Source organism: Liolophura sinensis, chromosome 9 (assembly GCF_032854445.1).
Source record: "Liolophura sinensis isolate JHLJ2023 chromosome 9, CUHK_Ljap_v2, whole genome shotgun sequence".
Lineage (NCBI taxonomy): Eukaryota > Metazoa > Mollusca > Polyplacophora > Chitonida > Chitonidae > Liolophura > Liolophura sinensis.
This window is the reverse complement of record NC_088303.1, coordinates 26,922,065-26,944,250: the sequence shown is the minus strand read 5'-3', so window position 1 is coordinate 26,944,250 and position 22,186 is coordinate 26,922,065. Positions and strand designations below refer to the sequence as shown.

Sequence of the window (22,186 nt, the reverse complement as noted above, 5' to 3'; positions counted from 1 at the left end):
CTTAACTTTGCCATGTGTCTAAGCCGTGACTTTGCTGACTAAGTCAACAGTAACGTGCCTAAGTCCCTTGTGCTCAGGGCGACAAATGTATACACTTGCACATTGTAACCTCAGCCATCGGGATTGTCTCGTCCATGACGTCACCACTGACTTTTAACCCAGTGAATCATTCTTGTCAAGTTCTCCTCGTCCTCGAGAGAGGTCAAATGCTGCGGTCGACGCGCGCATTTTAATCAGTTAAGATCCCGTTGTATTACGAAAGATACCGAATGCAAGGAGACTAGGGCACCTGTTATAGTGGAAAAGCGCCACCTAGACGGAATAACACATTTCCTCCCTACCTTGTACAGTTGAACTGAAACTAGTTGAGCTTTTGTCACAGGGATGCTAGGCCTAACAGGTGGCAGTGGATTTACACCAACACTGAGATGGTGAGATACATTTGTTACGTCAGTGATTAACTGTTTTGTTGTGTACTGATTTGAATTCTCTTTTGGGACATAGCAAAGAACGTTGTTGTTGAACCAGTGGTTAAAGACATATGACCCAGTTACAAATAGCATGTCACGAAATGTATACAGTGGCACTCTGTTATCTCAAAACCTCATCGTACATATCACTATAATCGTAATTCAGAACTAGACTGACTACTTTCTGCGTTTATCAGAGCATCTGTATTTACACGATCATTTTCTTATGACGGTGGCTGCATTAAACTAGAGATATTTTTCTTATTGTGGGTCCCAGTCAATAATAACGCTCTAGTGCCAGTGTAAAAGGCTGTATAAGGCTGCAGTTATCAGTGTTTTGTAGTCCAAGTAAAGATGTATATAGATTCCCAATGTTACATTACAAGGTTTTCCAAGTTTAACTGTAGTAAACATGATTACAAAGAGTGTTAATAACAGATAATTAAGCTTGACTTTGTGGGGCTGTGACGTTCATTGCCTGGAGGATTCTGATGTGAGATGTAAATGTATATGTATAATGATTAAACAGCTTGTTCAAATCAATGCCAGGCTTAAGCACCATGTGCATGTGTTACTTGTGGTAAGTCTTTGTGGACTGATGGGTGTCATAATTAAGGCTTTCTTTTTGACTCTCAGTTTAACATTCAAGCAGTCAGGAGAGGCTGTTGCTGTAGTTGATTTGTATTTACTGAGCTACAGTTGGCTATGTATGATTACCGCTGTATTTTTATTAGTCGCATATTATTGTTTGAGTTTTATGCGTGGTCATAATATTTTATCTACAGTATGTATTTGTAGGAGAGTTAATCATCTAAGCATTAGATTGTTTTCTTGATATATACCTATATATATATGTATGTATATATTAAGCGCCTGATAGGCGTGACTCATGTTAAATCATTTGATCATTGATCTAACTGAGGATATGATTCTCTTAATTATATAGCCGTAATTGTTGTTGTATATATATGTGATACCTGATTGTGTGCGATTTGCAATGATGTACCACCTTAAGTTGTTGCAAGTTATCACGATTAAATGTGTATGAAGAAAAGTAGTATTTCTATAAAGATTTAATATCTTTGTCATTCAAAGTATATGCCTGGTGCGAGGCTAGCTGAATTTTGGTCAGGGCTGTTAGATTAGACAAGTACTGGTACATTTAATTGAGTAAGTACAAGGGACCACACTTACAGTTATTAACTGTCACCCAAGAATATGGCTGCTTTTAGATGAAGGTTTGGATGAAATTAAAACGTAGGCCAATTTGATTATGATTTAACTGAAGGGAGGGCTAAGATGAAGGATGACATTGATTCTGTTTGTCAGTGTCTTCAACTTTATAGTTGATGTTTACGAAAGCTATATACAATAACATGGCCTGACCCAGGGCACATTGAACTCGTCAGAAGGGTTTGGAGGTCAGACGTTTGGAATCCAAAAGGAAAAACATATATATGTATATATTTTTGTGATACCTGCAGATATAAAAATTGTAAAACTGAGAGATATGAGAATCAAAAGAGTGACCAAACTACTCATATATATCAGACCCTAAGTTGCCGCAGTTCCAGCATTAGGGGATACTGTTTGGTCACATTCCTATATTGTTGCGAAAGGATCTGTAGACAGAATGATTCAGAGTGGCTTTCAGTATGTTTCATTATAATTTTCTTGTTCAAAACCACAATCAGTCAGTGCTAAATATTCTCTGATGTGCATTTTGCAACCTGCGATTTAATCCTTTTAGTTCTGTCGTCTAAAACCATTTCACGTGATGTTTAGCCTGTAGAGTATAAAAATTAATATACATGTATGCATATCATTGATATATCAGAAATATACGTGTTACATTCCATACATCCTCTACATAAAATAGAATCGTGTACATATTTATCAGATTTCTTACAGTGATATGGCTGTATGCTGATCTAAGTGACAGTAACTATTGGAGAATACATGCATATTCATGTATCCATACATGTATTCCTTAGTTAAGCATCTGTCCAAGTACTACTACAGTGTTATACATATATCCCAGATCACATGTCCGTAAAACTACAGGTACATTTACAGTATTGGTCTTAGATTTGCCTGACATACAAGAACGGGTGTGTTTTTGGAATAGTTAACATTTAAGACACACTGTGTGGTACATGTACTCCTACTTTGGAAATGTACTTCCCACTTCCTTTATTTGGCTGAACAGATTGTAGGACACTAGTCCTGCTTGTGACCTCAAATTGGTCATACAATGCAGACAGTTTTGGCTTTTATAATAGCCTTTTACAATATGACCAGAGATAACATTGTGCTTCAAAGTCGGGAGACCTGGGATCAAACCTGGGTCAGATTAGAGCAAGGTAACAGGACTGGTTGGGCTGGTGTCAGTATGTTGTTAGTCTGACTGGGTGGGTTATCAAGTCTGGTGTCTGTTGGATGGGACTTCTGTAACGGTAGCCTTGTGGGAGCATGGACTCGCCATGTAACAAGGAGGCACAGTACATGTATGCACACCTATTAATATAGCCTTGTCATCCTAAGACTGAAAAACTGTTAAGTACACCATGAAATTCCAAAGGTGCATACATACATTGTAATTCCATGTTGTTCTGCCTAATCTTGAGCCAGCATATTGTCTTCATTATAACGTTAGCCTTGCATCCTGTTAAACCTCCTCTCAAACCTGGGCACAAGTGGCCACATCTGGTGCAGTAGATAATTAGAAGGATAGGGATTGGAAGTATGAAGCCTGTATTAAATACTGTGATTATAAAGTATGTTGACTGAAAATACAGCCAAACAAGACTGTGGTAACTACATGTGCTCGCAAAATATCATTGTACAGAGAACTGTACAGGGTTTTGTCCAACCCTTATTTGACTTTGTTTTTTTTCGGCAAAAGTACATGTGATTATAATAAGGCATGGTAATTAATAAACCATTTGAATATGGATACACTCCCCAGTTTTGATCTTCTCATACATGTACATGTAGCATGTAATAGTCAGAATGTTTACAGTTGAAAGTTTCTGAAAAAAAGTGTGTTCTCTGGATAATAGGTAAAAATCATTGGATGTTCTTCTGGCATGAAACCATAATCAAATGAGAAATAAAATAAATGTAAATCAGTTCCCTGAAACAATTGTTTATGCCAACTTTGAACCTGTTGAAGAAGCCATTTAATGGGTCAGGCTCACTGAGAAGCCAGCTACATAGCACTGATGACAGCTTGTGGACACCAAGATGTGGCCTGAAGCCTCAACAGAATTGATCAGTAGAGTACAGATTTAGATGCAATATGAAATATAAGAAGGCTGAAGTGTATTGTTCACAGAGATCTCATAGTAACTTTTTCAGATCAGATGGTGTTCCGCTAATCATGCTAGTATGCCAGATCATGAACTTTCGCTGGGTTTGTCTTTGATTGAATTTGATGAAGATTTAGGACAGACATGTACAGGGATTTAGATGACAGCTGGTACACGTACTGTATATTTTTATTTGTGATCTAACAACACTTCCCATGATCTGACATTCATTTTTCAAGTGACAGGTTTCCTTGCACCATAATGCTGGCCGCTGTCGTATAAGTGAAATATTCTGAGTATGGCGTAAAACACCAATCAAATAAATAAACAAATAAAAAAAAGTGGTGGAATTTTTCCACTTGCATGTGATCTTGGCTGAGTAAGAATAAATTTTACTGAATTTTATTCAAACTTTTTACAGCTTTAATGCCTTGTAGGCTGATATTTTGTCTGGAGGTATATATTCATGAACTAAACTGCTTTATAAAGGAGGGCAGGGTAAATGTGTGTCAGGTAGCACTGTATGTTCCCACAAAACATCCATTGAACATACACGTAAAGCAAGTCCCCAAATGTACCTTGTACATGCATGCGCAAGTCAGCTAGCTTTGACCTGACTGTCCAAACAGTATACTATCAATGGTTTAGACTGGTGCTTGTATAAGGTGCAAGACGGTTTGGGGTGATTTTGGGGATAGACATATACACTGTGCATAAGTAGTGTCCCAGTATAAACACATTTTTAATCTAGGGTTGTCAAGGGTCTGGAAATATTTTGTTCAGGGCTGTAATGTTTTCAAAGCTCATCTGGTATATACATACATGTAGACCTGTGGGGCGATGCTATACCAATAGCTTGTTGATAAACTTGTGAAAGTTCCTCTGCTATATACATATACATCTAGACTTGTGGGGCGATGCTACACCAATAGCTGGTTGATAAACTTGTGAAAGTTCATCTGCTATATACATATACATGTAGACCTGCAGGACAATGCTATACCAATAGCTGGTTGATAAACGTGTAAAAGTTCATCTGCTATATACATATACATGTAGACCTGCGAGACGATGCTGTACCAATAGCTGGTTGATAAACTTGTGAAAGTTCATCTGCTATATACATATACATGTAGACCTGCGAGACGATGCTATACCAATAGCTGGTTGATAAACTTGTGAAAGTTCATCTGCTATGTAGACCTGCGAGACGATGCTATACCAATAGCTGGTTGATAAACGTGTAAAAGTTCATCTGCTATATACATATACATGTAGACCTGCGAGACGATGCTATACCAATAGCTGGTTGATAAACGCGTAAAAGTTCATCTGCTATATACATATACATGTAGACCGGCGAGACGATGCTGTACCAATAGCTGGTTGATAAACTTGTGAAAGTTCATCTGCTATATACATATACATGTAGACCTGCGGGACGATGCTATACCAATAGCTGGTTGATAAACGTGTAAAAGTTCATCTGCTATATACATATACATGTAGACCTGCGGGACGATGCTGTACCAATAGCTGGTTGATAAACTTGTGAAAGTTTATCTGCTATGTAGACCTGCGAGACGATGCTATACCAATAGCTGGTTGATAAACTTGTGAAAGTTCATCTGCTATATACATATACATGTAGACCTGCGAGACGATGCTATACCAATAGCTGGTTGATAAACGTGTAAAAGTTCATCTGCTATATACATATACATGTAGACCTGCGGGACGATGCTATACCAATAGCTGGTTGATAAACTTGTGAAAGTTCATCTGCTATATACATATACATGTAGACCTGCGGGACGATGCTATACCAATAGCTGGTTGATAAACATGTAAAAGTTCATCTGCTATATACATATACATGTAGACCTGCGGGACGATGCTATACCAATAGCTGGTTGATAAACGTGTAAAAGTTCATCTGCTATATACATATACATGTAGACCTGCGAGACGATGCTATACCAATAGCTGGTTGATAAACGTGTAAAAGTTCATCTGCTATATACATATACATGTAGACCGGCGAGACGATGCTATACCAATAGCTGGTTGATAAACTTGTGAAAGTTCATCTGCTATGTAGACCTGCGAGACGATGCTATACCAATAGCTGGTTGATAAACTTGTAAAAGTTCATCTGCTATATACATATACATGTAGACCTGCGAGACGATGCTGTACCAGTAGCTGGTTGATAAACGTGTAAAAGTTCATCTGCTATATACATATACATGTAGACCTGCGAGACGATGCTATACCAATAGCTGGTTGATAGACGTGTAAAAGTTCATCTGCTATATACATATACATGTAGACCTGCGAGACGATGCTGTACCAATAGCTGGTTGATAAACTTGTGAAAGTTCATCTGCTATATACATATACATGTAGACCTGCGGGACGATGCTATACCAATAGCTGGTTGATAAACTTGTGAAAGTTCATCTGCTATATACATATACATGTAGACCTGCGGGACGATGCTATACCAATAGCTGGTTGATAAACGTGTAAAATTTCATCTGCTATGTACATATACATGTAGACCTGCGGGACGATGCTATACCAATAGCTGGTTGATAAACTTGTGAAAGTTCATCTGCTATATACATATACATGTAGACCTGCGGGACGATGCTATACCAATAGCTGGTTGATAAACTTGTGAAAGTTCATCTGCTATATACATATACATGTAGACCTGCGGGACGATGCTATACCAATAGCTGGTTGATAAACGTGTAAAAGTTCATCTGCTATATACATATACATGTAGACCTGCGGGACGATGCTATACCAATAGCTGGTTGATAAACTTGTGAAAGTTCATTGGCAAGGTCATCAAGTCCAAAATGTTTATTTGAAGGGTTTATTAAGTCCATACATATACATTGTTCACCCAAATCCTGCCCAAACTGCTTAGGGTCAACAACTCACATCCACCAGCAGTATCATTAAGTGATGTGCATTACATGCAGAAGTACATGGTTACATCTAGTGCATTCCAATTTAGTTTAAGGGTTTGCAGAAAATGATACATTTGTATGTTACACATCACCGGGCATGTTTTTTTTTTATCTTAGCTGTGATGTTTTATATATTAACTAACTTTGAAAACTATGCCAGTGTGGTCAAAATACTCAAGAATATTCCAACTGGTTCCCATTAATTTGACTTTGAGAATTGGATCCATAGAAATGTTTTGTTTGCAATGCTGTATCTGGATAATTGTGCTGAAGAATCTGGTGAAAAACTTTTTGTCCTAAAGTCACAAATGATACTGTAATACTTCCACCTTTTCACACGCTTGTGAACTGTTGATTCAAGCATATTTTGTAGGCATTATTGTGTCTAGACCGATATAACTATATACTTTTTGTGAATCCCTGAAACTGACCATTATAACTAATGTAGATTTGTTTACAAAATCAAATTAAAAATGTGCATAAATTGGACTGAAAGTTGCTCTTTCATATGCGAAAAGGTTCAGGAATAAGGGCACACCAGGGAAGCCCTGCGCCAACATTCGGGGAGTGAAGTATGCAAACATAGCGCCATAATACAAGTCAGAAATTATGAACTTCCTGTCCAGAAACTTTAAACTGAGGGTTTCAGATTAACATTTTTGTTAAATTTACTTGGCTCTAACTTTATACTTGTAATTACATGGATTTTAATTACCCTGATTTTGATAAATACTCTCGTAACTTTGGTTGTGCTTGTCATCGGGCATATCCAGGTTCCAAGTTTTGAGAAGCTACGTCTGTGGTCAGTCATTTACATCGTAGTGCATTATAGTATCATGCCAACATGTACATAGTCCTTGGCCAATTACTAGGGCTTTTTGTAATAATCTGTTGGTTGTCTTATATGGGCTTTGTCAGGATTGTCCTGACAAAAGGTGGATGATGATGCTTTAATTAGGAAAATACACATTGTAAACTTTTAAAAGATTATTGTCTGAAATGATGTGTATGTACACAGGTATTTTTTGTGTTCAAACAGGCATAGATTGTACATGTGTATATATATGCTGTGTATAAGATTTTATTTCCAAAATTAGATCAAAATTATGCATAAATTGCATTGAAATTTGCTCTGTCATATGCAGAAGTTTGTAACATGTCTGCCAGCAGACTTTGTGTTTGAATGGTCTACATCAGCTATGAAAAATGTGTTGTTAAGAGTTAATCTCTCATCTCTGAGCTTTACCTCTATGTGTATATAGAGTAAAAAGTATTATTTTAGGAACTTTGCATGTATTTGCCTCTTATAATGGACTTTTTGGGGTAGATTTTTACGTCAAATAAAATATGTATTACATGTAAATGTTTAATTGGAACTGTCTAAATCATTTTGTACGGAATTGCCACAATGAAGGACAGCATTTCTGAAAACCAAAATGATTGTCTTCAATATTAATAATTAGGATTTGTATAAGTTAATGTAACCTTTATCTATATGTACAATACACATGTATGTAAGTTAACATAAGCTGTAAAAATTATATATACATGTACATGTGATGTACATACATCGCAGGATTAAGTAATTTAATAAGAGCTTTAGAATTGTTAATGAACAGAATCAGAAGTGGATTTAGCATAAGCTTGCATTTTAATTGAAATACATCACTATTTTAATACATAATCGTAAGAATGTTGAATTATTTATATATTTAATAGTTTAGCTACACAGTGTTTAGTATGGTCCATGACTTTGCTGGCTATAGTCCAGATAGTGTAGCTTGGACAGGACATTTGTACATGTATGTAGTTGACGGTACTACTTGTGATTGTACTTGAGAAATTTTAAGGTTATTAGGAAGGAGGACATTCAGACAATGCTAATCTATAAATAGATCTCAACGATGGACACGGAAACCCCTGATTGCTCCACTCTCATTGTCCGAGGCGCCTTGTCAACCATGCTCATGAGGCCATTTGCCAAAGACTACCTTAACTATGAGTACTACTTGTCGTCAAACAGTACGACATGCAAGTCATCACACACAGGAAAATCGGCCAGTATTAAACAAAATTTTCTTTCCTCCATTAAGATGACTGCCAGTGTATACGTGAAGACTTCTTGATAAGGGAACTGAACAACAAACTGATAAAATAAATAAATCAGTATGTGCTTAAACATGTGTTCACCTTTGCCGTGTGATGTGTACTGGTATAGTCCAGATGGACTCTCGCATAATATCAGGTGTAAATGAAGCTCTCCCCATCATACATGGACTTGTAGGTCCGTTGTGTATGCCAGATCAGTCACACATGTTTAGGTGTACATGTACTCATGGCAGGCTAACTCTTTTTGCCAGTCTACTCAATGAACAGCTCTAGAGACCTCTAACAAATTCTCTTCAGGTACATATTCGAGTACAACATACGTATACCACCCAACACAATTGACAACAGTGTCTCTGTAACATGCATATACATGAAGGCGGATGTGTGTGAATCTTCAACATTTTCAACCTCTAAAGCCCTTTTATTTTCAGTGAAATTTATGCATACAGTTATGAAACTGAAAATGATGCCATGATTTGTTTGTGTCATTAAAGATGCAGTCTTCATAATAAAATGTATGCCGCCATAGTTCTCTCAGAACGGTGAAATATTGATTGCACAGGCAGTTGAAACGGTTGAAGAATGAGGGTAACACAACAAGGAGTTTTCTGAGAAAACCAGTTGTAAATGTTCAAAGAACTACTATTGAATCATATTTTAGTATGTTTCATTTTAACTGCAGCATTTGAAGCCGCCATGAAGCATCAGTTCATAAAATTTCTGAAGCTCTGTATTATAAACAAGGTTAAAATTTTTTAAGAAAACATTTTGATACTGATGTATAGTGACGTCATGGTACAGATAGCAATGCTGTATTTAACAAAATATTGAGAGAGATTTTCTTTATATCACAAGTTAACAGTTTGATATTATCACAGAATTATAAAGTTATAAACTCTGCCTATTATTCTAAGTCATTTGCATAAATAGGGGAGATAAATGAATATTCATATCTCTGTCTTAATGATAAGTATCACTCTCCACCACAGATGTTCTTTCTCTCATGAGCAAGACCAGTAATTATTCCACAATACTGGAAATATGGCTGAAATGTATAGCTTCTTTCAATGAAATGGTTCTCAATTTTTCATAGTATCTTTGGTCTTTAATATATCCCTGACCTTGATACCTCATGGGGTGTAGGAGTGGTTGGAAGCCAACTCCTGGTAGAATTTGTTTGTATGTCTAGTAAAAAATATGTCAAATAAAATTTGTCTTTGAGAAGAATTTATTTCCATATCTGTTAAGTTTTGTTGAGATTTTCTACGTGTAATGTAGGTACATGTAAATCTGCTTGATTTGTGAAAGAAAATCTCTTAGTACATGTATATCCATATACCTGTACCCAGTCCTGATGTATCACACTGATGTGGCTGATGTGATTATCCCGTCCATGACTTTTTTTACACTTCATTGATAAATCACCTGATCTCCGTCAAGTTAAGCGTGCCCTTACTTGACACTAGTCTAATTAGTGTGTTAATGTCTCAGGTAACATAATACCTCATATTTTCCTAACCTTCAGTGTCTATACTAACGCAGCCTTTTAGCAGGTTGTGCCCAAGTGGTTTAACAAGACACTTTCAATTGCTAGGGTTGATGAGGTGTGAGTTCAATCGTAGCCTTGGATAAGGAAATTTTTCTGCACTGACTATCAATGGGACCTTGGTGACAGTATGCAGTTCACGGTGACTCTTTGTGCAGTCTAACATTAGCTCGTTGAGTACCACAAGTTCTTTTAGACTAGTAAATGTGGTGTATAAAATTTATAGTGTAGTGTAAAAATTTGTCAGGGCAAGTTTCATTTTCAGAGCACAACAGTTTTCTCCAGCAACAAAACCAACTCCAGTGTATATTATAAGAGGAAAATTGTATATGGCGTTTAACAGCATGATTGGTGTTTTACGCCATACTGAAGAATATTTCACTTGTAAGATCACGGCCAGCATTACAGTGGGAAGAAACCAGGCAGAGCCCGAATGAACCCAGGACCCTCTGCAGGTTGCTGTCAGACTTTCCCACATAAGGCTGATCAACTAAATACATATATTAACCGAAGCTGTGTGATATAAAATGTAGACTGTAAATCAGTGTCAGATACATTTGCATGTGTAGTCCTTGGTTTCTTTTAATGGTTTTTAACCAAGTCCAGCATGTGCTTGAGTTATTTCAGCCTATGAAAGTTTGAAAGTATTAGTTCTCTTAGAAAGTTTGAAAGTATTGGTTCTCTTAGAAAGTTTGAAAGTATTGGTTGCTGAGGTGGTTGAAAAGGTTGCAAATTTCCTCTTTGCAATTACCTTTTAATCTGAACTCTACACCAACTCTGAATTGTTGAACTCTTTGCAGCATTGAGGAATACTTGTAAATCTTACCTGTAGATATGCCATAGGTTGGTGACTTTAAGTAGACACCTACTTACTTACATATATAGCCTCACAACCACAGAGCATCAGTGACTAGGTCACCACTCTTGATGTTGTGAATGGTGAACATGTACTGTAGTAGGCAAGCCATCCTTCTGTATGACTAAACCTTGTGGCAAACTTCACACTTCATACACATATACAGCTCTACCTTGTGGTTGATTTTATATATTTATTCTATTTTATGATATTGGTGATTAACACCTTACTCAAGAATTAGCTTTATGAGTCAAGGAATCCGTAGTACCTAGATTAGACCACTGATCTTTGGCAAGTGACTCACAAACTTACCTATACATTTGAAACAGATTTAAAAGGGACTATTGTATGTGTTTTATAAACTCAAGACATCTTTTAACTCTTAGCTACTGCATGTGTTTTAAATTGATCAAAATCATAGGTGCCGTAAGTAATACATGTAATTACATATAATCATTTTCAATATATATATATTTGTTTTGCAAACTTGAAGTACAACACAACCCGCATGTACTGTCATGACTGTAGGTTAATAAAAAAAAAAATATGCTATTGATCTGAAATTTCATATAAATATTTTAATTCAGCAGCTGTTTGTTGCGCATCAGACAAACTTGTATTTTTATTTCCTAAAACAGTCTTTATTTAACATTTAAATTAATAAACATATCTTGGTAAGCATTAAGAATGGTCAGACTCCTGAGAAACAAAGAATTATCAGCAGCCTGAAGTACCCAATTTCTTCTAATTTTTGGGACACCTGCTCTCCTCATTTTAGCCAATATATTTGTAACTGTAGCGGGAATATTGATTTTCTTTTTTCTCACATGGTTTGTCCATCTAGTGAACAATATATTCACATCTTCACTTTCCCTAACGGACATTAAAGAAATGTAATATTCTACTTTCAACATTATGACTGTCCATCCCAAAAATTAGAAGAATTAGGGTATTTAGCTTTTAGAGAAATGCAGAAATCACAAATATCACAAGTATGCTTTAATATGGCATAACATGCATTGTAATATCAAGAATAATTTAAAAGTAAAATATCCCACACAGTGTACTAATGTATATTAGTGGCATGTGTGTAGCTGTCAACTAGAAGTACTGATTGAACTGCATGTACAGAATTTCTGTCTGTACTGATATACACGTGTATGCATGAATATTTCCTGAAGCATACATCTGCACTTGACAATACTTACCTGTTGATTGTACCTACATAGCTAGATATATATATATATTTATATATATAAGTATACACACACACACACACATATATATATAAATAATCTGTGATAATTAACCCGTCAGGGCTGAATGACTACTCATCCAATTGTCAGTAGAAAACTCTCTCTGTCCTAGCAATTTACACATGATGATAATAGAATAAGCTACAGACACTGGAACGTTGTATTTATTTTCAGATCTGTATGTGTTATAGTCACTGACATTCTGAGTGCATATCACAGCATACGTGTCAAGTGATTAAATTAACCATCATCAGCCAAATTATACAACCCTATACATGTACAGACAATGTCTCTTAATTTAAGTGAAATGCACTTAATTTTCTGTGCCCTATAAATACAAGGAAACATTATTGATTTAAGGAAGTAAAATTCTGTAATATATTCTTGTATATTTCACGTGACAATACATGAACATATTAATAATGATTCTAGACACTTTGAACAGCTTTAAGACATTTACTCTGTGACATTAAGTGTACAGCATCAGCAAGTTATAAAAGCACAAAAATTGAGAACCATGTCATTCTTATGTTCTCTTGAATTAAATACATACAGTACTTGCGTATATATATTTCAGTGCAAAGGTTGTATTTGATGTCTTATTTTGTCAAAAAAGTTCTATGCATGTGTACATGCCTGCATATATTTGAGCAGAAAGGTTGTATTTAAAGTCTTATTTTGCCCAAAAAGTTCTGTTCTTGTATATATGCCTGCATACAGTGTATGAAGCAAGCTCTTGTTGAAGATAGTCACATATAAACACATACAAAATATATGGTCATGTACACTGAACTTACAATTTTGCCCTGATTCTGACAATTCTGTTGACCTTAGGAACTTGTTTTAAGGTTTATTTGGAATGTGGGATGATATTCTGTACATACTGGAAAAAGATAAGGTTCAGTGACAAAAGTAAACTTTATGCTATACAAATGTATTTGGCTTTAAGATTGCACTTTTGAGGACAGAATCTCCGTTCCTGTATTTCGCTGAACGTCACGAGGCCACATGGCCCCATGTACACGTAGGAAGTGTTATATAAGCTAAATGTATGCATAAATGATTAGGACTTCACGCCGCTTTGGCAATATTTCCGCCATGTCATGGAAAATACATGTGTAAAAATGTCACCGTGTATTAGAAAGCTAGCGTGATACGAAAATATCTAGAACATGTCATGTACATGTAGTCTGTCATTTGTATAAAGAGGAAAGCACAAAACTGTGGTACTGATAGCATAGTGCCTGAGGTGGCTCTCTCGCTATAAACCGGTGCTGATATATATATTTAGTGTGCACAATGATAATTCTTGCACCAGCAGTAGCACACCTACACTACAGTTTATCCACCACCGGTATTTAATTGCGCTTGAGGCGTTACCAGATTTTTGTGGCCTTAATGATATGTGTTAGTTAGAAGTATATGTCATGCTTTGGTACATGTGTTGTATAGTAGACTCATCACAGAGCCATCCGTACATGTATGTAGATATATGCTGTAAATTTTCAACCTTTTCAACCTCTAAAACACTATTGCACAAAAGATGCAAGCTTCCTAACACTGTGAATTATTTCTCTACACCTCTTAAGTTCTCTTAGAAAGTTTGAAAGTATTGGTTGCTGAGGTGGTTGAAAAGGTTGAAGAATTAGGGTATATAAATGTACAAATGTATTTTACAAAAAAAAAAAAACATGCATTTTTGCACTTGAATGTCTGATATTAAAATAGGGCACTGTACAAGTAGACCTGAGCATTAGGCTTTAATACATAAGAAAAGTGTTTGTCAGTCTCAGGTCATGCTTGACTGACGCTGATAATGATGCAAACTAGGCCGAATTCTAAAAGTTTGCAAGACTGTACTGGTGTACCTTTACCATGTCTACCACTATATCTGTCGAGGAGGTATATATGTCAATGTATCCTCTGCTGTCAGTGTAAATTCCCCAAAGAGGCTATTCTCTTTATTACATGTACATCAGTACAGGTATGTGCAGGCTGAGACCATGCCTGTACACACATGCAGGTCTTACGGGTCTTCACCACTGTCAAGACTAGGTCAGCCCACCTTGTAAGAGCAGCTCAGAGGTTACATTTACCTTTTCTTAGAATGGCTCAAGTCAAATTATTTATTCAGTCAACATGATCGTTTGCATAAAATAAACATGAATGGTACAGAAATTTAGTTTTGCAAACGTTTGCATTTTACATGAACCTTTCTCTGGATGTACCGGTAATACTACATGTTGGCCGTTAAAACATATGTACCCTACACAGTTTGATTAATGCTGAGTTATAAATACAGATGCATGTGACTTCATCATAGAAGAGATATAAACTATGCATGTTGTATTCACTAAATATAGGATTCATTGTCTGTTCATTTGTAATACACACCTGAGTTGGTTTTTTTTTTGTATTTTGCAGAGTTCCAGATTGAATATCATTAAGAAGACCACTGCATCATCTGTCCCTACCAAGTGTGCTGGTGTCACGTGTTGTTCAAGGTTACCGTACTATTCTTACATCATCTGTGGGAAGAAATAATGTGCCTCTGATCAAGCTTTTGGCATATTTATAATCATGGACAGATTTGTTATCTGTTGCTAGTATAGGATTTGACAGTAGTAATGTGCGTGCACACCCGGACAGAGTTTTTTCAAGGGAATGGGGGATCTGAAATCATTATCAGAGTGTGAACTTAGTTTCTTATTGAAGAGACAGTCATGTCTAAGAGTAAGAACCCAGCATCAAAATCTACTGCAGGAGCCGCTGGTGAAAAACCTAACCCTTTTGGGGTTTCTCTGAAACCGATTGGTAAAAACCTCACCCTGGACAGGGGAGCCAACTCTGTCATTACCACATCAAAGGAAGACCCAGACTCTGAGAAGAGCAAGTCACAGGTGGAAAGGCTGAAGAATGTTTTTGGAAAAGATGAAGTCCCCAGTGAAAAGAAAATCTCCCCCAGGTTGGACAAAGGTATTTCGAGGCCTTTAAGCAGCACTTCATCCAGCTCATCTTCGGCTAAGACTTCAGTCAGAGGTAAAAGTTCACAAGGAGCTGGCCAAAGCAAGATTAATGAGATCAAAATTGGAGTATTTACACTTTCCAAAGAAAGCAGTGTTTCCAAGGAAAAAACAAAATCTAATGCCAAAAATGCAAATGTTTCATCTGCATCTGAAGAGCTGTCAAGCTTTTCACGAACCTCATTCCACCAGTCTCGAGCTTCCCAAAAGAATCCAACAAGTTCTTATGACCCAATCACAGGTGAGATTAAACTGGACAAGGCCAAAGTAGAGAAATTCGCATCGGAACTTAAAGCTGAGAAGAAAACAAATGATCCTCCTTGGAAAGTGAAGTTGAAATCTGTCAACCAAGCAACTGGTTCCAAAAAAGAGGAAACTGTCGTTATTGGGAAATCTGCTGATTGTAAAGCTTCTAGATTATCTGTGAGTGAAAAAGATAACTCTCGCAGGTCAAGTGCAATCCAGCCTGCACAGACTGCCCCTTTTAGACGTGAAACCAAAATTACAAACCTTACAAAAGCATCAGATACCTCAAAAAGTGTTAAAAAAGAAAAACCTGAAGTAAATGGTATCCCTAAAAAATCAACAGACACTAAAACCACAGATCAGAGGAAACCAGAAGTCAAAGAGGATAAACCAGTTAGAGCTAAACAGAAAAGTGTGAAGAACGACAAAGCTGTGAAAGAAGAAAACCAAGCGAAGGTCAGTCCAAGGGGAGATTTTGTGCAGAGGTTAATAAAGCAGTGTGAAACTAGAGACGAACGACAGGACAGCAAAGTCAGTAAATCGGATGAAAATCTGGAATTTCCAGAAACACTTCTGGAGAAGTTGGCTGTCCTTGAAGGACTAGTGAATGACATCAGTAGTGACGAATCTGGCGACTCAGAAGGAGGTGATGGGTACGATGATGTGGCAACCGTTATTGAGTGTTTGGCTGAAGAAGGTATACTAGATATTACTAGAGAGATTGGCACGCTTCAGCGTAGCTGGTTGGCTGGGTTTGGTGCCTCTGGTGCCAAGGGCAATGTGTCGTCTGATTCGGACGATGAGCATGATCGTATTCCATTGCATGTGTCAGAGGGGCAGGCAAACAAGGGTATAAACAAGCATGGCAATAAGGTGCCAAAAAACTGTAAAAAAATTTCCCAAAAAGTTATACAGGCATATGATTGGGTAGAGCCTCTGGATCCAGCTCACGATTCTGTGGAACAAAACAGCAACTATGAGCTGGCGGGCCCAGTGAACGGGAGCATGAAGGGGTTTAACGTAGGAGGTATTTAAATTCCCAAACTAACGTAGACCTGCCTTTTACTAACTACTTAGGCTGAGGGTCAAGCAAAGGATCATCACGTTTACTATAAACATTAGGAGTTAACTTACTGTAATTCTTCTAATTTTTAGGACAGATACTAGTGGTGCTGATAGCCAAAAATTACATTTTTTTCTCTCTAATTTTGGAAAAGACTTTTTTTTTTTTTTGGAAAAACCATGTGAGAAAAGAGAAACTGTTTGTTCTTGTTACAATTACATGTATATTGGCCTAAAAAGAGCCGACTAGGTGTCCCAAAAATTAGAAGAATTACCAGAGCACTGTCAATACATTTTATAATACATTGTCACTGAATACATATAGTCTACATGTAGATGATCATGAACACTGCTGAGTTGCACATTAATTTGTCCAGTTCTGTCGTCACAACAACAGGTTGACATCCCAGTGCAAAATCACGTCGTCAAGTTATGGCTACAATATATGTCTAATCTCGTTTGATCAGGTTTCTATATTCTATATACAGTTTTACATTAATATTGGCAAATTGTCCCTAACATGCCATAAACATCGCAAACATAATGTTTAACGGCTCATTGTCGCAAACGGCTAATGTTTAACCAGTGTGCTTTTGTTATCATGTCCATCTGTTCAGTCTCCAGAACCATCAGTCTGCCACTAAAATTACAAAATTTGAAATTGTTTGTCGCCTCACCAGTAGGAAGATTTGTGAAAGTAAACTTTGGCAGACAGTATTTGACTGAATTTTTATTCTTTTAAATTTTTTTTGTAATCAAAAGTCATACCTGTACGTGGATTTTTTGGGTGGGTGCCTAGCACATATATGGTTATACTTTCTCAGATCAGACTTCATATTGACTTTTACATGTATTTACAATGTATTTTTTTATTTATTTATTTGATTACTGATCAACGCTGATTTTCAGGCTTAAGAGTTTAGGAATTTCATACTCATTAAACAAGTGGCTTTACGATATCTGATGGCCGTATTCTCAGGCAACATAACTTGTTTCCTTGTGAAGTGTTTATTTAAGCATATTCTGCATGCATTCTTATTTGTAGAGTATTAAAATTATACTTTTTGTGAAGCCCTGAAACTGGCAAATTCAGCCAATGTAATGTTGTCTCCAAAATCAAATTACAAATGTGCATAAATTGGAAAGCTGCTATTTCACATGCGAAAATGTTGAGGGATTAGGGTACTAACAGTTCTACTTTAATTTACTGAATCACTCTGACTATCCGCACCCTGTTAAGTTTACTCTCGTGTTTATGTAGAATTCATGTTGCATGCCTGATACTCACAATCACCAATAATCTGTTTATATTAGTATGGCTTTCATGAAGGCTTTATTGCGTTGAACAGGTTTAATGCATGTGCAATGTAAAGTACAGCCGTGTTCGAATGCTGCTTCAGAATATAGCTCATTTTACTGCAAAGCTGCTTCATACTTGCTCGAACTCTTTGACATGTGTCCTGCTATTTTACTGTTGTTTACTACTTGTTCATGTACATTTCTGCAGGCAAATTACTCTCCGATATAATGTTTGTTAAATGTACATGTATTTGTTAATGAATGAAATTTGTTGGGTTTTTTTAAGAGTAGAAAAGTACAATTAACATTCATTATTTGCTGTTTTGAATAATAGTAATGTATGTAATAAGGGACATTAACATGTACACTGTACATAAGATAACAGATCTTACATACATTGTATACATCATTATAAAATGTAAGAAAAGCAATCTTGCATTCAGTAAACAACATTGTAATCTCTGGTACAGCCAGATTTTTTCTTAGTTACTGATTTGGTTTTCTGTTTAAATTACTTATTTACAGAGAAGAAGAAAAGAAGATTTGCTTTTAGGGAGTAAGTATTAAGGATATATATTTACAACCAACAACAGTTTATGAAAATTTTTTTTTTTCATGAATGTACATATTTGTTTAAGTGCAGTGTATGAGCTTTAAAAAGAATGTTATTAGTTACATGATAACTTTTCTCTACAGTGACTGTGGATGTACTGTATGTGTTCGTGTATGAGTATAGACATTTTAAATAATGTGTTCGACTTACAGTATCAAGTTAAAAAGGACACAGAAGTTGGACAAGGATGCCAGGAGACAGAGTGCTCCCCCCTTGGAGTCCCAATCCCTGAAACCAAAAGAGGAGGAAAACATCTACAATGTAAGTACTACACCATGTATTAAAACGGTGGAAAAAAATACATTATCATAGTTGCATTATGATCAAGAATTATGTGAGAATATCTTTGTCCATTTCCATAAATTAACATCTTCACTGATGGTTTTACCATTAATACAAGAAATATATTGTATCACATACAGTGTATACATCAACTTATGTAGAGAAAATTGTCTTGGAGAAATAAGTGTGTATTAAAAGTAAATTTCTGGGTTGAGGTACATGTATGTGTAGGATATGATTGTAGAACGTTGCTTGTTCCAGTCCCCAGAAGAAACAGAACTGCCTATCCCAGACTGGGACACGGGTTCAAGCCGCGTCTCGGTAGCAGGTTCAGAGTCTACATCCTCCGACAGCGTGACTAACCCCATCAGTATGCGTCCTCATACAGTCATAGAACTCTCTGACAAGCAAGCTAGGAAGCTCAAGAAACGGCAGGCCGATAACTCCGAGTCCAGCACAAAGTGGAAAAAAAAGTGGAAAGAGTTTTATCGACGTAGTCAGGATCTGTTGGATATTCCAGGATTGCAAATGAAGCTGGAAAATTTGTCGCTTAGCCAGTTACCAGCTAATGTGAAGCAAAAACTGCGCGAGAGAATAAAGAAGAAAAAGATCAAGAAAACAGGTCGTTTAGAGATAAACCCAGTGGAGGAAGATGATGATTTTACAGATGAATTTGCGGCATCGTCTTCTGAAGATCTTCGTTATGATTCCAATGAGGGAATATATCAAACTATAGGTGGAGTACAGGACGATGCTATACCCATTGTGAATGTAAATCTGAGGGTGTCCGCTTCACCGGAGAAAATCCCCATCTCACCAGCAGTGAGTAAGGACTCTGTAGACTCTGCCCCTAATCTCCCACCGAGGACACACACAGGATCTGTGTATGAGAAGTACTCTGAACTAGGACCCAAAGTGTCGCATGATTCACCACCTGATTTGCCACCTACATTGCCTCCAAAGCTGTCAGACTTAACACCCCCTACCAAACCCAAACTGAACACCAAGCGGGCTTCTTTACCGGGGCTACAGCTGGTGTCTGGAGACTTGGAAGTGGCCCCACCCCTGCCCCCGAGGAACGGGCGAATGTCTCTGGGTAGCCTGGGGAATTTGGATGTCCGGGTGCCACCACAAAGTTCAACCAGGTGAGTGATGTAGTGATGCATATCTGTATATCGCCATCATGAGTTCTCATGTAAAATTACACTTACTTGAGGATGTTTTGACATGCTAGGAAGATGCACATTTTATGTCTCAGCATAATAGGCTAGTTTATAGACCGCTTCGGTGGCGTAATGGTTAGAGGGTCTGCCACAAAGTCGTCCTACCTGGGATTAAACCCGGGTCAGGTCATACATGTCATACTAAAGGCTTTATTTATAAATGGTGATTGTTACCTTCTTGCTACTCGGCACATAGAGGTTAGATTAAGGAAACAGGACTGGTTGACCCGGTGCTTTGGCGTCATTTGCACACCCTGCTGCAAGACAACACAGTATACATACACAGACTGAATGGCTCCTCATCTTCTCAAGCCTGAGAAACTCCAATAAGTATGCATACCCAAAGCATGCATATATGTAGATATAGTTTTCTGATTTTTAGTCCATGGTCTGTTGACATGTACACATGTATTTATAATTTATCACGCATCAAATAAAATTCTGAAGTTGGTTTGCACAGTCACATGAGGGTCATGTGTGAGTTTCCTGTGCATGAGTTTCCTGTGCATGAGTTTCCTGTGCAGTTGATGCCATCAGTTGACTAATTTACCTCCCTTTGTTTGGCTTTCAAAAACAAAACAAACCAAAAAAAATGTATGTCGCTTAAGCTATTTTTCAGTGGAATCGCCAGTCTTCAGAATTGTTGTGTCTTCTGCAGGATAAATTTGTTACCTCAGTTACATGTATTTTGTGACCGGAAACAAATTGGGGTCAGTAATTATTTATACACGATTGAGGTTTACGGACCCCATATATTTACATATCTTGTCACTGATTAGCTTAGTGTGGATTAAACTAACAATATTCTGGTAGCCAGCCAGTCCAAGATGATACTTGTACTTGCTGTACCTGTATGGAAGCAATTGAGGATCTCTTATCTAAAAGCATTGTGATTGTTTTGTTGACTTTTAAGCATTCCAGTTATAAATTGTAGTTTTATGGACAGATTTGTATCATGGACAGTTTGTAATACAGCCAGTACTATGGGGTGGCCATACAGGTACATGCAATGTGAATGTCCACATACAGGACTTGTGCAGGACTGATATAACTTGGGAAGGACATCAAGGATTCTCACCACTGGTTCTTTCAGAATAAATTGGATAGGAGAAACAAGTGTTTTAAACAGATTGCTTTGGAGTACATTTAAATATCTGATGGAGTAGAGATATGTACTTCATGTAGCTGTTAAGAAGTGTCCAGAAAGGCCAAGTTATTATGGTTTGTACCGAAAAAAGTGATTTAAGGAAGTTACTTATTAAGCCTTTTCAGTGATTTTTAGTTACATGCACATGTAGCTAATAAATATACAGAGGAAATATTTTCTGAGGATGCATGTAACTTGATGAGGTTGGTTACTGATATTGAATAATTCAACATTTTTGTGTGGATTGAGTTGTTTTTTTGTTTGTTTTTTTTTTCTGTACTTGTACATTTACAGTGCTAGGCATTCAGTGTCGACTATTTAACATAACTACGTCTACTTGTAACTTAAAGGAGTGCTATCCAGATTTATTATTTATTCATAAATAGTTACCCCTGTATATGTGGTTAAATTGAGTGTACAAAAAATGTTGAAAAGGGGTACATTAATCTGAGTAATATGGCACTTAAAATCACTAGGTATTGTGGCTGGTTGTATGTATTTTTTCTGCCAACACTCTGTAGTTTCTGTCGAATTGTGTCATACAAGTCCAACCTTTACAAGCTGTCAGAGCTTCGCCATTTATATCATTGTCAAAAAAAAGCTATAAGAGTGACAACAAATGTATCCCATTTCTTCACGAATTGGTTTGCTGTTTTGTAAATGGTTGTAAAAACAGGTGGTTGAAGAATCCTGGAGTTAGTTTTTTCAAGTTTCCAGATGATTTAGCCCCCAAGAAGGCATGGATTTACTGCATGAAAC

At 36.9% G+C, this 22,186-nt stretch overlaps 1 protein-coding gene across 2 annotated transcripts in view; it reads left to right on the top strand.

The window, feature by feature from the left end:
- Positions 1-317: 317 nt before the first annotated feature.
- LOC135474730 (rho guanine nucleotide exchange factor 26-like) overlaps positions 318-22,186 on the top strand; it is a 46,144-nt gene continuing 24,275 nt past the window's right edge. The window contains exons 1-5 of one of the 2 annotated variants that reach the window (XM_064754300.1): positions 318-431; positions 14,957-16,498; positions 18,688-18,718; positions 18,928-19,036; positions 19,319-20,202. In XM_064754300.1, the coding sequence (XP_064610370.1) occupies positions 15,256-16,498; positions 18,688-18,718; positions 18,928-19,036; positions 19,319-20,202 (2,267 nt within the window). In that variant the 5' untranslated portion in view covers positions 318-431; positions 14,957-15,255. Of the gene's footprint in view, positions 432-14,956; positions 16,829-18,687; positions 18,719-18,927; positions 19,037-19,318; positions 20,203-22,186 lie in introns of both variants that reach the window. The other variant, XM_064754299.1, reaches the window with a different exon arrangement.